We start from the raw sequence: 14082 nt of genomic DNA, 5'->3' as shown, positions 1-14082 counted from the left end.
ATTTTTCCCTCTGAGAGGTCTACGAGTTGAGCCCATTTTTCTCTTGTGAATAACTGTGAATTCTGAGTGTGCCTCCTCTTTCTGAGTACCGTGAGGAATGATGGTGGTGTCACTTTGCTTGGGAACAGTTTCTTCCTGAATTTCACACTCAGCATGGTCAGATACTTTTATTGCTTCCAGTATTGCATCAGAGGAAGTGTCATTTTGAATCAAATCTAACTCCGTAGTCATATTACTCTCCACTGTACCTGTATCTCCAGTAACTTCAACTTCTCTGACTAATGTCACACTAACATCATTGATTATCTCCTCTGTTCCTTCAGCTTCATAAGTTGTTGTGTCAGATATTTTGTTCTGTGATTCAGTTTCTAATTGTGAGTCTTTGTCTTCCTCTGCTGCCACTTTTTCAGCATCTCCAGCATTTTCCTGGGACTCTTCATTCAGTTTCATGAGGGTTTGTGATTCTGTGATGTGACAGATACTTATTGTAATGGACTCCTCAGATGTTAAATCTGAACTACATGATGACTGCATGTCGGTGGATTTAGATCCCTCAACAGGACCAACATCATTTTTCTTGCATATGTCCGTCTCCTGTTCTTTTGCTCCTAGTTTTACACTTTGTAATATAGATTCATCTAGACGGGGTTCATCCTCCAAATTAACTGTTTCTTTTTCTACATTGATCATATCTTTACTGCCAAGTGTCTCATTTTCATCATGATGTTCTTTTTCTTTTCTTTGACCATTTTTCCCTCTGAGAGGTCTACGAGTTGAGCCCATTTTTCTCTTGTGAATAACTGTGAATTCTGAGTGTGCCTCCTCTTTCTGAGTACCGTGAGGAATGATGGTGGTGTCACTTTGCTTGGGAACAGTGTCAGTTTCTTCCTGAACTTCACACTCAGCATTGTCAGATACTTTTATTGCTTCCATTATTTCATCAGAAGAAGTGTCATTTTGAATCAAATCTGACTCCGTAGTTATATTACTCTCCACTGTACCTGTATCTCCAATAAACTCAACTTTTTTGTCTAAAACACTAGCTTCACAGATGTTCTCTTCTGTTGCTTCTCCTCCAAATGCTGTTGTGTCAAATGTTTTGTTTTCTAAGTGTCGTTCTTTGTCTCCCTCTGCTGGCACTATTTCAGCATCTCCAGTATTTTCCTGGGTCCCTGCATTTATTTTTGGGAGGGTTTGCGATTCTGAAATGTCACAGACACTCACTGCAGTATATCTGGATTCATCTGGACTGGGTTCATCCTTCAAAATTAAGATTTCTTTCTCATCATGTTCTTGTCTTTGTCCTTTATTCCCTCTGAGAGGTCTACAAGTTGAGCCCATTTTCCTTTTATATATAACTGGACTTGATTTTGAGTGTGCCTCTTCAGGAATGAAGTTGATGTCACTTTGCCTGAGAATTGTGTCTCTTTCTCCTGAATCTTCTTTCTCAGCATTTGTAGATACATTCAGTGCCAATTCTCTGTTTTGCTCTGGGTTTGCTGATTCACTATCATTATACACAGTTTCCACATTTGATATCACAACGGGTTCTGCATCCACCTTAGTTCCTTCACTTTGCCCATCGCCTTTATCAAAAGATGCATTTTCAGATTCTACACTGACAAGTATTCCTTCCTCTTCACTTTTCTCATTCACATTTTCATGTGAGTCATAGCCTTCTTTATCAGGATATTGCATGAAAAGCTGTTGGTGTGCGTGAGATCCTGTATCTGTTGCTGAGAGTTTAAAACTAAACATTTCCTCTGACTTTGTGGTCACATCATTACTTGCAGCATTCTCAGTATCTTTTTTGCCTTTTCTAACCTCATCAGTTTCTAGCATCTTGCCAGCAGCATCTTGTAGTGGAATCTGTGTTCGAGATATATTCGATGAATATTGCTCTTGTTCTCTATTTAGCTCCTCTTTTTTAGCTGGAACTTCACATGGTTTCTGATGTGAAATCCAAACAGCCTCAGTGCTTGTTTCTGCATCTTTTTCATTATCTCTTACATCCATTATTATCTGTATTACATTGTGATCTCTCACATCATGCTGGTCTATAATTTTCAATGCATTGTCTGTTTCAGATCCTCTTCGATTGCTCGTATTTTCATTTTCTCTCGCAGCTAAAATTTGGGGGTCTTCATTTTCTTCCATAATACATTCTAAATCAGTCAGAGTATCACATGTTACTGAAGCAAAATCATAAACATTACTTTGTTGTTTAATTTTCACTTGAATCTCTTGCTTTTCATCAAAAGCATCACTCATCTCATGTGGTAAGTTGGTTGCTGTTGGTTCTGCATGGCTAATATTAGTCACAGACACATTAAAACTTCTACTTCCTCCTACTTTAAGTTGAGCCATAAAACCATCACAGTTATTATCAAGAGTAGCTATGTCATGCTGGCTTAAAGAATATTCTTGATAGTTTAACTCAAGTTCCTCTAATTGCGCATCTTGTTTTGGTAATAAATTACTAATTTGATCATTTGTAGAATGTTCCTCTTTCTGTTTTAGAACCTTCTCCTTGGCTTCTGTGTTTACATCTGTAAAGTTGTAAGATGTGTTTGTATCTTTACTTGTATTAAGCACACATTGGCTGTTATTACTTAAATCACTTTCTGCCTCTTTCCAAACTTTGTTTACAAAATCCTCAGTGTGTGAACCAAAATTAAAATCAAATCCCTCGTGGAGTGATGGAGCCCCAAGGTGACTAGATGTTTCGGGTAGGGGCTTTTCTGAATCAACGAGGGGAAAAGTAACTGATTTGTTCATAGTTTCAGTTCCTGCTGAAACATCAGGATCTTTCAGCTCAGCTCTCTCAGCCAAAAGTGACTGATTTACAACCAACGCTGATTCTGTGTGGGACGATGAAACATCTCTTACCACATCATCCCATGTTTGCTCCATCTCTTCTGACATGGCGAACTTTGCTTCGCCTAGAACTTCTGCTTTACTTTCATTCTCTGTCATGTTTCTTGATTGTTCTTGCACACCTACATTTTCCCTGTTTTTCCCTCCGAGAGGCCTGCGGGTTAAGCCCATCCTTCTTTTTTGTCCAGAGGTACTGGCTATTGGGATGTCTTGGCAACTAGGTTCATCAAACATGACTGAATCCTTCTGCAGCAAATCACTTTCAGCTACAGTGACAGCAATAGAATGGACAGATGGCACCATTTCCTCGTCTATAGGAATATCCCTTACAAACTCATGTGAATGAGAGGTTATTTCTTGATAGTGGATTGTATCTTTTTCTTCATTTTCTAAAACCGCAAGCATAAGAGGTGTTCCAGGCTCCTTTCTCAATTCAGAACTTTTTGTCTGAAGGGATAAATCAGAAGGAAAACTCATTGACCTTGATTGTTCTTCTTCTGTTAGAGAAGCATGTTGTTCCTCAGTGGTTGATGTGTTTGGTTGAGTTACATATTCTTCATCAAACTCTCCAGTTCCCCTGATTTCATCAAGTTTTCTTTCAACTTTAATCCTACCGGTACTCTTGCGAGTTGATCCCATTTTTCTTTTCCGTTCTGGCAGTTCATTCTCCATGAGTGAATCCTTGTGACCCCTTGCATGTGGAGGACATTCTAATGCAGATGTTTGCTGATCAGTGCTTGAGCTTGGTGGATGATCAAACTGGGTTGAATGGTACTCAGTGGAGGTGTGAAATTCATTTCGCTCAGACTCTGCAATTTGCTGAAACCCTTCATCATCTTTCTCGATATTGCTGTTAAGAACTTTAGGACCTCGTCGAGATGAACCAAGTCTGTGGTTCTTCTTGGATCTTTTGCCTGACATGACTGTTCATGTGTTCATATGATAAGACAAACAATGGAAAGGAGTCATTTCTAAACATCTTTGACACTTAAGAACATGATTAAAAAGGAAACCAGAGAGCATTAGTGATGCGACACATGTATATGACTCATACTAACTGTCACACGTGCTCTCAAATCATTGATTCCAATGAAGATTTTTGCTTGTGATGAATGACAGTGAAAATCAGACCTAAACCTAACAAGCAGTTTTATATAATAGATAGATATAAGGTTAATAGTTATATTTTCAATATACAGTATGACAAATGTTTATCAAAAAAAAAAAAAACATGACAACTTTCATTACGAGTCTGCTTACATTCATCCTAACATGATGAACATCACTTAAATAAAAATGTATAAAAAACACGTTGTTGTACGGATGAAGGTTGAGTCATGTCTTTGCTTAGATGTACGCAATGTGAAAAGACATTCCGCTCAACTAAATACCATGACTACATAATAATCCCAACGTCAATATGAATAATATGAGGATAAAACCCCATAATTTGCATGTAATATTTAGCATTTACCATGATGCAAAATGACAGAGCGTAAATATGACATGCTCCCTACAACTTGTGACACTAGGAAAGTACCATGATAAACTGATTTTACCTTCTGATGTCACTTTCAGGGATCCATTCACTTTGCAGTCCTGGGTGTTTTAGCAGCGCAGTTTTAGTTGTCTGTTTCTCTTTTGAAAGAGGCTCTATTCAAGCAGCTTCCTTTTTGCTGCTACCCTCAACTTCCTGTGTTATTGACACAAATTGCATTAAAAGTGTGAACTTGAAGTATATATTTCATCAAGAGAGTTGCTAATCATTCTTACCATGTGAACGGCATAAACCATTTCGTTCTCTTCTTACTTTTTGATAGCACAGTCCAAGTGCATGTTTGACTTTTTTTTTTTTTAATTTCTAAAACATTTTGCAAGCATGCCCAAAGCAAACAGCAATGCCCTTTTCTGGCTCTTTAGTGGACATTTTAAGGCTTAGAAAAGCAACCCAATACCCTATGATTCAATATAAAACACAAAATACATAAGATATAGTCAAATGAACCAAAATAGGTAATAGTTTACGATTGTTGCAGCATTATAGGTTAGTTAATTTGTAAATCTATTGTTCATTACTAATTCATGTTTGTTAACAATACATTGTTTATTCAACTTGAAATAATGCATTATTACATAAAGAAAATGATCATAACCTATATCATAATTTCTAGTTCATGATGCCTAATATCAGTACATGTGATAAATTAATTGAACCTTATAGCAAAAGGGTTACCAAACTTTTTACTGCAAATAACATCTGAACAGCTAATCAGTTTGAAATGTAGAGAAAAGTCATACAGTGAATTAATAAGGAACTTATTTTAATGGAAGTACATACAAAAAAAAAAGGTTTCAAATGATCATCCAAGTCAGACATGAGTTATTTGATTCAGAATTTTTCACTGCTCAAAGAGCAGAAAATTACATTCAGGCATTTAGGCAGGATGAAACCACTGCTACCCATTAAGCACAGATATCTTAAATAAAAAAGGATAGTCAGAACACTATGGGTAAGATACATTCTATAAAAGACTGGGGGCAAAAAAAACAAAAAACAAAAAAAAAATTCAGTTTTCAATCATCCTAGTCTTTTGAGGAGGTGCGCACAGGCACGGTGATGATCTTTACGGTGATGAGGCTGGCCTTCAACATTTCTCACTTCCGACCATTGGAACATGAACGACTGAAAAGAAAGAAAAATTACGTCAGTATAACTGTAAATACTCTAGCTGTGCCATTACACAACTATTCACAAGTGTAAACCTACCTGCGTGATCTTGAGAAAGACCTTGAAGGTTTATAGTTTCTATCGCGGGACAAAGACCTCTCTCTTTTCCTCTCTCTGGAAAGGGACCTATAAAAGTCAAGTAAATGCAAGAATATATATTATAGTTACCTCATTACTAAGGAGCTGTAAGAGGAGATGCAAAGTTACAGTTTATATCCATATGAATAGCCATAATTAAAATGGAAATGTGGTTATGGTGTTGACATTAGTTGCAGAAGGGTTATAAAAATATTTAAGCAACTTACCTGCTCCGACTACGACTAAAGCTCCGCCTCCTAGGAGACCTATATAAAGTCAGGGGACAATATGGCCAAAAAAATATTAATAATGCATGAAGCCTCATGCAATAGTTTTTGGAGTTGATACTAATTGGCCTTCAATGAAGTTTTTATGAAGCCCAATATGGGCCAAACATTTTTAACTATCAGAATTACCTGTTCCATATTCATTTGCCAAACCTTTGTGCATTGATCAAAAAGATTTCAGTAGGAAACTACTGAAACACAGAGGGATGTTAATGTTTTTTTTGTTTTTTTTTAAGTCACTGTTTGGATCGTATTATATATATTAACATCAGGAAAAAGGTTATACCTCAAAACCACCAAATAAACAAATTTCAATGTCATGAAGCGGGAGGAAAAGGCATTAACTTACTATTTTGTTTTCAACAAGCTAGTTATGATGCAGTGAAGCTGAGTACTGGTCAGGAGGGCGTAATTTGCGGGGAGATTTTGCCAGATGGTTGCTAGATGTTAACAGCTATACAGTAGGTGGCTGAAGATGTCAGCCAGATGAGGATTGCTGAGGATATGTTGTCATGTAGACATTTGGGGAGGGCCATAAGACCCGTTGATTAACGTTGGAGTAGGTGAAGGACCCTGAGAGAGGCATGCTCAGGAACCAATGGGCTGGTGGCCATGCTTGGATCATGTGAGCTGATTGGTGTACGCTGGTCACATGATGCTGAAAGAGGGCTAGTTGACTGACTCAGAGGAAGATGAGTAGAGGCTTGGTGATGTCTCTGAAAGGGGGGGTGGGGTGGTCAGCTTCATTAATATAAATAGAAAAATGACATAAAATCCAAACAATGAGAAGATTCTTTGAAAATCTGTAACTACAATTCAATATAATGAATATTCCTGAGCAAAAATTCAATGCACTCATTTAGAGAAGAGAACATCGGTAGAGGGGAATGAAGCATTAGCTAACCAATCCAAAAGCTGAAAACTGATCAGTGCAAGGACAGCACAGGGAAGGTTTTCAAACAGCTTGCCTGAATTTATGAAAAGATGCTGGCTTTGTCAGTCTTCACACCTAGGCTCGTCATTCTGCCCATGACTAAACTTGAGGTGAAAGGATTTCTTTAAGACATCCAGCCTTGTTTGAGAGCAGAAAAAGGAACCATACCGGCGTCTAGGGGGTGGGCTGCGGCGTCTATAATCATCATGAGGGCGACGATTCCAAGAAGGGGGTGGTCCTCGATACCTTGACCGTTTTTCACCACTGGACATTTCAACTCTCACTCGACAACCACACAGTGTTCTGAAGCAGACATATAAAAAAAAAAATATTGAAAGACCATGTCACCTTTCTACATCAAACAGTAAATACATTGAGTTAAAGTAACAAATAGCTGCATCATTCTGATTACTTTATTTTAAATAGCATCAACAATGGCTGCGTTTACACTTCGCATTAACACGCAATCACCATGATCCGATTAAGCAGATCTGATAATCAGTCTTACACCATGTCATCAGACACGGTGTGTTTACACTTTGCAACATCAAGTGACTACTCCATCTGGATAACCGATCAGAACACTCTTAAAGGTGCAATATTTAAATAAGTCTTACACCATGTCTACACCGGAAGCGAGCGGTGTGCTGCGACTCTACAAAATATTAAAGAACCAGTTATAATCAGTAATGCTGTCTACACTGGATGTGGCGTGACACAACATGACACAACAAATACTCGACAGTAAACTGTGGCCTTGTTCCATTTATGATGTACTGACACAAAGTGCAATGGTCACTTTATCATGTCCAGTGTAGACAGCCTCAAGCTGTTCCAGCGCAACAACGGTCCGTCTGATGTAGACAAGGTGTTAAGTGTACGAGTCCCACTAGCATTCCATGTCCTGGTGTCCTCCCATCTTTCTTCAGACAATTCGGGAGAGAGGGGGATGGGGATTTGCGTTACGTTGACCTGCAAATGCAGACATGATGGCTAGATTGTGTTTACATTACACTGAGATCCGATCACAATGTGTCCTCAACTACCTCAGGACCAGGGGGGTATTTCAAAAAGCAGGTTATTTGTAATACCTGGGTATGTTTGAGGCTAAGCGAACTGATAACCTCATCTTTTGGTTCCAAAAATAAGGTAATATATTACTCTAATATGGTTATTCATTTTATTGGCATATATAACAGTTACCTGTTTAAATTATAAAACACTATGACAAGGTAATGTTTCATTTATTATATATATTTATTCACTCATTACATTTTATATTATCATCTCACACACAGATCGGCATTTTCTATTATGTCTAAGTTCTAAATCAAAATTAATATGTGATATGACTTAATATATAATTAGCATTAAACAATATAATTCAGATTCTCAAGGATTAAATATTAAACAAAACAATTAAATAAAAAAAATTTGCACAACCATCAATTAAATACAAAATATACACTAAACATGTAAACGACCAATGCACAAAATATGAAGAAACAGCATGGCACACTTTTTCTTAGCGTCCGTTTCCATAGTGACTCGTCACTCTGTAGAGAATGTCTTGAGTCTTAATCAGGAACATACTCTGAATGAATTTAAGCAAGGTTTGGGGTTAATCAACCAAAAGTTCAGGGTTTAGCTGACGGTAATTTAACCATGCTTTCTAGAATACACCCCAGGACATGCTGATCAGATAACACTTGGATGGGTTAAATGCAAATCACAAATTCTGGGATATCATATTTGCCTACTTAACTAATATCTCAAGTAATGAAAATGTTTTTTTTATTGTCTTATCTTACAATAATAAGCCCTGGTACAACTATGTACATTTGGGTAGTTTCTTTCAAACAAGATCCAATTGTGGAAATCCTATGCTTAACCAGAATAATCTAATCTGCAGGACAATGGCTGTTTCAGAGGACTAATTTAATTAGATGCTCTTACCTTCCGTCAAGCTCCCTCACAGCATCAGTTGCATCTCTGGGGTCCTCAAACTCCACAAAAGCAAAGCCGGGGGGATTTCTTGCCACCCACACGCTCCTCAAGGGACCATAATAGCCAAATGCTCTCTCCAACTCAGTTTTGTTACCACTGTTGCCCAAATTACCAACATATACCTTACAATCCAGTGGGCAGTCCCGGCTTAGGGAAGGGTCTGTGGCAGGGGGAAAAAAAAGTTTAATTTCAAGTATTATTATCACTCTGTATTTTTAGGTGCCATATGTCTATCCCACCTTTACTAACACACTAAAATGGATCATAGCTGGAGTGGAGGTTAGAAAATTTTAATAGAGACTTACCTCCCATACCTTCACCAACCCCAGACTCTGAGCTGCACACCTAAAATGCTGCAAGAAATTAAACATAAGCACAGAGACTATGAATATGCAATTAATCTGGACGATACAAGCCTAACGAGTCAACTGTGTTACGTTTAAACGATGCAATATGTAACGATCAAAATTGTCACTAAAGAGGTTGAAAAAAGTGACTTTGGAGACAATAAAAAAGTATAGTACAACGTTTTATTAATCAACGTCTAATTAAACATAATACGAATAGATATGTTACACACTAAACGTTATTTACCAAGCTAACAGGCTAGCTTGATCGTTCACATGCCTACACACTTCAACAGAGAAAGAACAGCCATACCAAAGTGAAATAAATGGTAAGATTCGACTACATTGTAATTTACGTGCCCCTTATAGTTATTAAATAACAAAGGTTTCATTTCCTTACCGCTAAGTCTGCTTTGTTTGCTTTAGCGAACTGCGGCTAAACACTGTGATGCTAGCTCGCTAATAGTAACCGGAGCCTCGCGAGCTAATCTAAATGTAAAACACTTCCGGTTATCGTCAAGAACGCGGACATCGAAAGAAAAGCTCATAGGCCTAAAAATATCAAAGTGCTACATTTCTGCCCAGGAACATCCAACACAGACCTAAGACAACGATATTTGGAAGGCTGCAAATGTTTTAATAGTTCACATCACAGCGTCTAAATGATGAATTTGGACGAATAGGTCCAGCACAGTTATAAATAACAGACCTTACCTGTTCATTCTTCTATGTTATAATGAATGAATCTCAGAACTACTTCGGAGAACACTCAAGATTGTTTTAATTAGTTGTTAACATTAAACAAATTAATTATATATATTTGTATTAATATGTTCAATACTTGTTTTAGCATAATAGGTAGCCTATGTATACCTACTTATTTCTCTGATATTTTATATAAAGGCTACAATGTATTTGATTAAAAATAATCACATATTGTTTTGGAAATAAAAAAAAAGAATGAAATACAAATATATAATAATAAAAAAACGTTAATTATAATTATTATTTTTGTTACTTTTGGTATCTTGGGGTCAATAGTTCAGCCCTTGTTTTGGATCAAGCAAAAACCAGGGGAGTTATGTAACACATACCTTGTATTCAAATAAAGAGCATTTCACTGACTGGCTTTATTTTGAGTGTCTTTTTGCCTCACTGGGCACTCTGCATGTTTACATCTACCTCACCCTTATCATACCACAACTCTTCTGGTGTTTTGTCATTAGGGACCGAGCACCGATGGTGTGAGGACCCTATTGTATCTGCTCCGTTTATTATTATTATTCTGGTTCTTCTTCATCTCCAAAATGAATCAGATTTTTGAGGGCTTAAACATGCTCAAAAAGTCATGAAACTTTGCACACGCGTCAAACCTGGTGAAAATTTTTTGTCTAATATAGGATGCAGAAGAGGGTGTGGCAAAATGGCTCGACAGTGCCACCTATACTAAGAAAATCAACAGCCTTCCAGCCATGTTTCACGTACATGCACGAAAATCGGTACACACATGTAACACACCAATACCTATGAAAGTCTCTTGGTACGAAATCCGAATCCCAACAGGAAGTCAGTTATTTTGAATTTTCTCTGCAAAATTTGTGTTGTTTTTGCCATTTCCAGGGGTTGTACTTTAACGAACTCCTCCTAGAGATTTATTCAGATCAACACCAAACTTGGTCAGTGTAATCTAAAGGCCTTTGCGATGTTAAATTTCGAAGGACTTGAGGTTTCGTTAAAGGGCGTGTCCATGGCGGCCTGACAAATTTTTATGTTTCGCCATGAAAAAGGAAGTTGCTGTAACTCAGACATACAATGTCCAATCTGCCCCAAACTTCACATGTTAGATAAGACGTCTGCCCTTAACAGATCTACATGCCCATATTCAGTTATAGTCATAGTGTCACCTTCTGGAAACAGGAAGTGACATATTTTACACTGCGACAGACTACTGCTAGAAATTTTTTTTTTGTGGTCAGTCTAATCTAAAGGCCTGTGTAATGTTAAATTGTGGAGATCTTGAGTTTTTGTTAAAGGGCATGTCCATGGCGCCATGACAAAATTTGATGTCTCGCCACAGCAAGAGAAGCTGTTGTAACTCAGCCATAAAATGTTCAATCTTCCCCAAACTTGACATGTTCGATAAGAGTCCTGGCCTGAACACATCTGAAGGCCAATAATCCATTATAATGATAGCGCCACCTGCTGGCAACAGGAAGATTGGAACATATATGGAATATACTTTGATATATTCGACTTGTATTTATGACTTTGAATGCATATTTCTCACTGTTCACCTTTTTACTAAAGCCACTCGCTGGTGGTGAGCCCGGGTGCGAGGGCCCGTTCATCGCTGCTTGCAGCTTTAATTTATATTTATTGCTGTTTTTTATGTAATATCTAAACAAAAAGCATTCCTTCGAGAGCCCAATATATATTTTCCTCATTCTTATGTTCCATGTGTAGGCTATTTGTATGCAACACAATGTGAATTTATGTTACCACACAGGACACAGAATGTGTTTTTCCTCCCAGATTAGTACTGCACATTCTGTTCTGTTTTGCTTCCTGATGACTGGTTAGCCTCTCATGAACCCGCCCTCTCACTCTCTCACCATAAAAGCAAGATATACTTACGCACTGAAGCACACACACACACACACACACACATACACAGACACACACACACACACACACACACACACACACACACACACACACACACACACACACACACACACACACACACACACACACACACTTTTTGTGGTTCTTGTGGCTTTATTTAACTCTTGATAAGTTACTTAGACTCACACACAATGAAACGACATTGGTACTAAATTAATGGAAAGTATATATTTTTAATACATTTAATGTAAAGTTCATACTTCTTACAACTAGTGGATATTTCTATACATGTTAGTGGCACTTAAAAAAGACATAAAACATAATCATTAGCACTTTACATTCCTATATCTGTTAAATGTAACCTTAGACTAATTTGAAATGTAAACATGCATTGTATGTAGCAAATCGGGTTATCTTTAATAATTCTTTGTGAGAACATTTTAAGAGATCTAAGATTTAATTTAAAAAATCTCACATTGACGTACATTGATAAACTCCACAATTTTGATTGAATTGTGTTTTCTCTTCCAATTTGCTTATACTGTATTTAACCTATAGTGCAAAACAGCAAGTGCTAACTTGTTTGGTCTTGGAAGAATTTTCTCCCCCTTAAAAGAGATTGTTTAGCATGCTGTAAATGTCCCTACTACCTGACAGATGACTGAAAAAGGTGTCCTGAGATGACCTTTGTAAAAAGAAGAAGAAGAAGAAAGAAAAAAAAACTGTATGACCATCTGAAGCTTTTGCTTTAAATGACTCTGAGGTGCTTTCTGTCAAACAGTTATTTGTTTTGGGTTTTCTGACATCTTTGGAGGATAGGTTTTTTAAATGGAGGTTGCGATCTTTGGAATAGCATACTAGTCAACATTTTGAAATGAATATGTTTTTTTTATGTTTTTGAAATAAGTCTCTCATGCTCACCAAGTATGTATTTATTTTTTATAAAAAAAAAACAAAACAAAAAAAACCAGTTAATTTATATTGTATAATGTAATTAAAATGTAATTTTTTCTATTTACTTTTTTTTTATTAATTTTTTTTTTTACAATGTAATTTATTCCTGTGATGGCAAAGATTATTTTTTTAATAGTAATATTTCACAGTCTTACTGTTTTTACTGTATTCTTTATCAAATAAATGCAGCTTTGGTATGCAAGAGACTTCTTTAAAAGCTTTTTAAAATACTTCATTATTCCAAACTTTTGTCTAGTAGTAATTATGCTATTTCTATGTATAATTTGCAGAATAGCACTTTCAGATTCATGGAATACCCAGATGACATACTACATTTACCAAAATATGCAATAAAGCACACTGTTCAGAATACTGTATCCCTCAAAGCAATGCTTACACTTGGCCTTCCATTTCCTATGTGATATTTGAAACAAGCAATATCAGCTGTGACAAGACTGAACATGGCAAAATATAAAGAACATTTAATTAAAAGCACTAAAACAACTGTATTTTATTTTAAAGCTCTGGACACCACTTACATCCATCATGATAAATGTTATCTAAAATATCTGTTTCACATGATTATTTTTAAAAAATTTAACGCAGTCTGAATAGTAAGAGAGTTTGCAATGCTAAATGGAATTTGGTGGTCTCTGTTGAGCTTTTTTTTGTCACCAATTACATTTATATTTCAATAGTAACAACAAACTCTCTGATTGGTGGATCGCTTTTCTGGATTATTGGTAGTACAGTTCTTTACTGGGAATTCGGCAATTAAACACACACACACACACACACACACACACACACACACATATATATATATATATATATATATATATATATATATATATATATATATATATATATATATATATATATAAAATATTGCTGAAATCACATTTGTGCCTCTACAAAAGATATATAATGCTTAACTATCTCCCATATGGTAGGTCTGTTTATATGGTTTAATTAAAAGGCTGTTAGTTCATGGAGAAAATTAATTAGATTTTTACTTCCTGATTCCTTCTATAAGGCTGCATAGTCACCTATAGGACTCAAACTAAGAAGACAAGACTAGTTGTCATGACAATGTCAAAATATGCATATTGATTTACACAGAATCAAAGAAAAGAAAAAAAAGCTTACATAAAATGTTAATCCTTTTACAGCTTGAAACTACTTCACTTTAGGACATTCTAATAGTAAAGTTTTTTTTTTCAGTTCTTTGTGACCCAGTTCTTT

The 14082-nt window shown here is 36.4% G+C and overlaps 1 protein-coding gene across 2 annotated transcripts; it reads right to left on the bottom strand.

Moving 5' to 3' along the window:
• Window positions 1-5181: 5181 nt before the first annotated feature.
• LOC132151700 (serine/arginine-rich splicing factor 3-like) lies at window positions 5182-9789 on the bottom strand. 2 transcript variants are annotated; one of them, XM_059560008.1, is made up of 7 exons: window positions 9659-9777; window positions 9217-9264; window positions 8861-9071; window positions 7073-7207; window positions 5911-5949; window positions 5645-5731; window positions 5182-5560 (listed from the first exon to the last, which is right to left on the bottom strand). In XM_059560008.1, exons 2-7 carry the CDS (start codon window positions 9221-9223, stop codon window positions 5533-5535), a joined length of 507 nt encoding a protein of 168 aa, XP_059415991.1. In that variant the 5' UTR covers window positions 9224-9264; window positions 9659-9777; the 3' UTR covers window positions 5182-5532. The 2 variants fall into 2 exon arrangements, with proteins under 2 accessions (XP_059415991.1, XP_059415992.1); XM_059560009.1 differs by lacking the exons at window positions 5182-5560; window positions 5645-5731; window positions 5911-5949 and adding an exon at window positions 6525-6686 and having other exon boundaries at window positions 9659-9789.
• Window positions 9790-14082: the final 4293 nt, after the last annotated feature.

This window comes from Carassius carassius, chromosome 10, assembly GCF_963082965.1.
Source record: "Carassius carassius chromosome 10, fCarCar2.1, whole genome shotgun sequence".
Taxonomy (NCBI): domain Eukaryota; kingdom Metazoa; phylum Chordata; class Actinopteri; order Cypriniformes; family Cyprinidae; genus Carassius; species Carassius carassius.
The sequence above is the reverse complement of the archived record's forward strand: the minus strand, read 5'-3'. Positions and strand labels throughout refer to the sequence as shown.

Bases quoted from the DNA above. Each gene is read 5' to 3' on its own strand.
- LOC132151700 (XM_059560008.1), bottom strand. The intron at 5,732-5,910 runs GTAAGTTGCTTA...TGACTTTTATAG, and splicing joins TTTAGTCGTAGTCGGAGCAG to GTCCCTTTCCAGAGAGAGGA. The intron at 5,561-5,644 runs GTAGGTTTACAC...CTTTCTTTTCAG, and splicing joins TCTTTCTCAAGATCACGCAG to TCGTTCATGTTCCAATGGTC.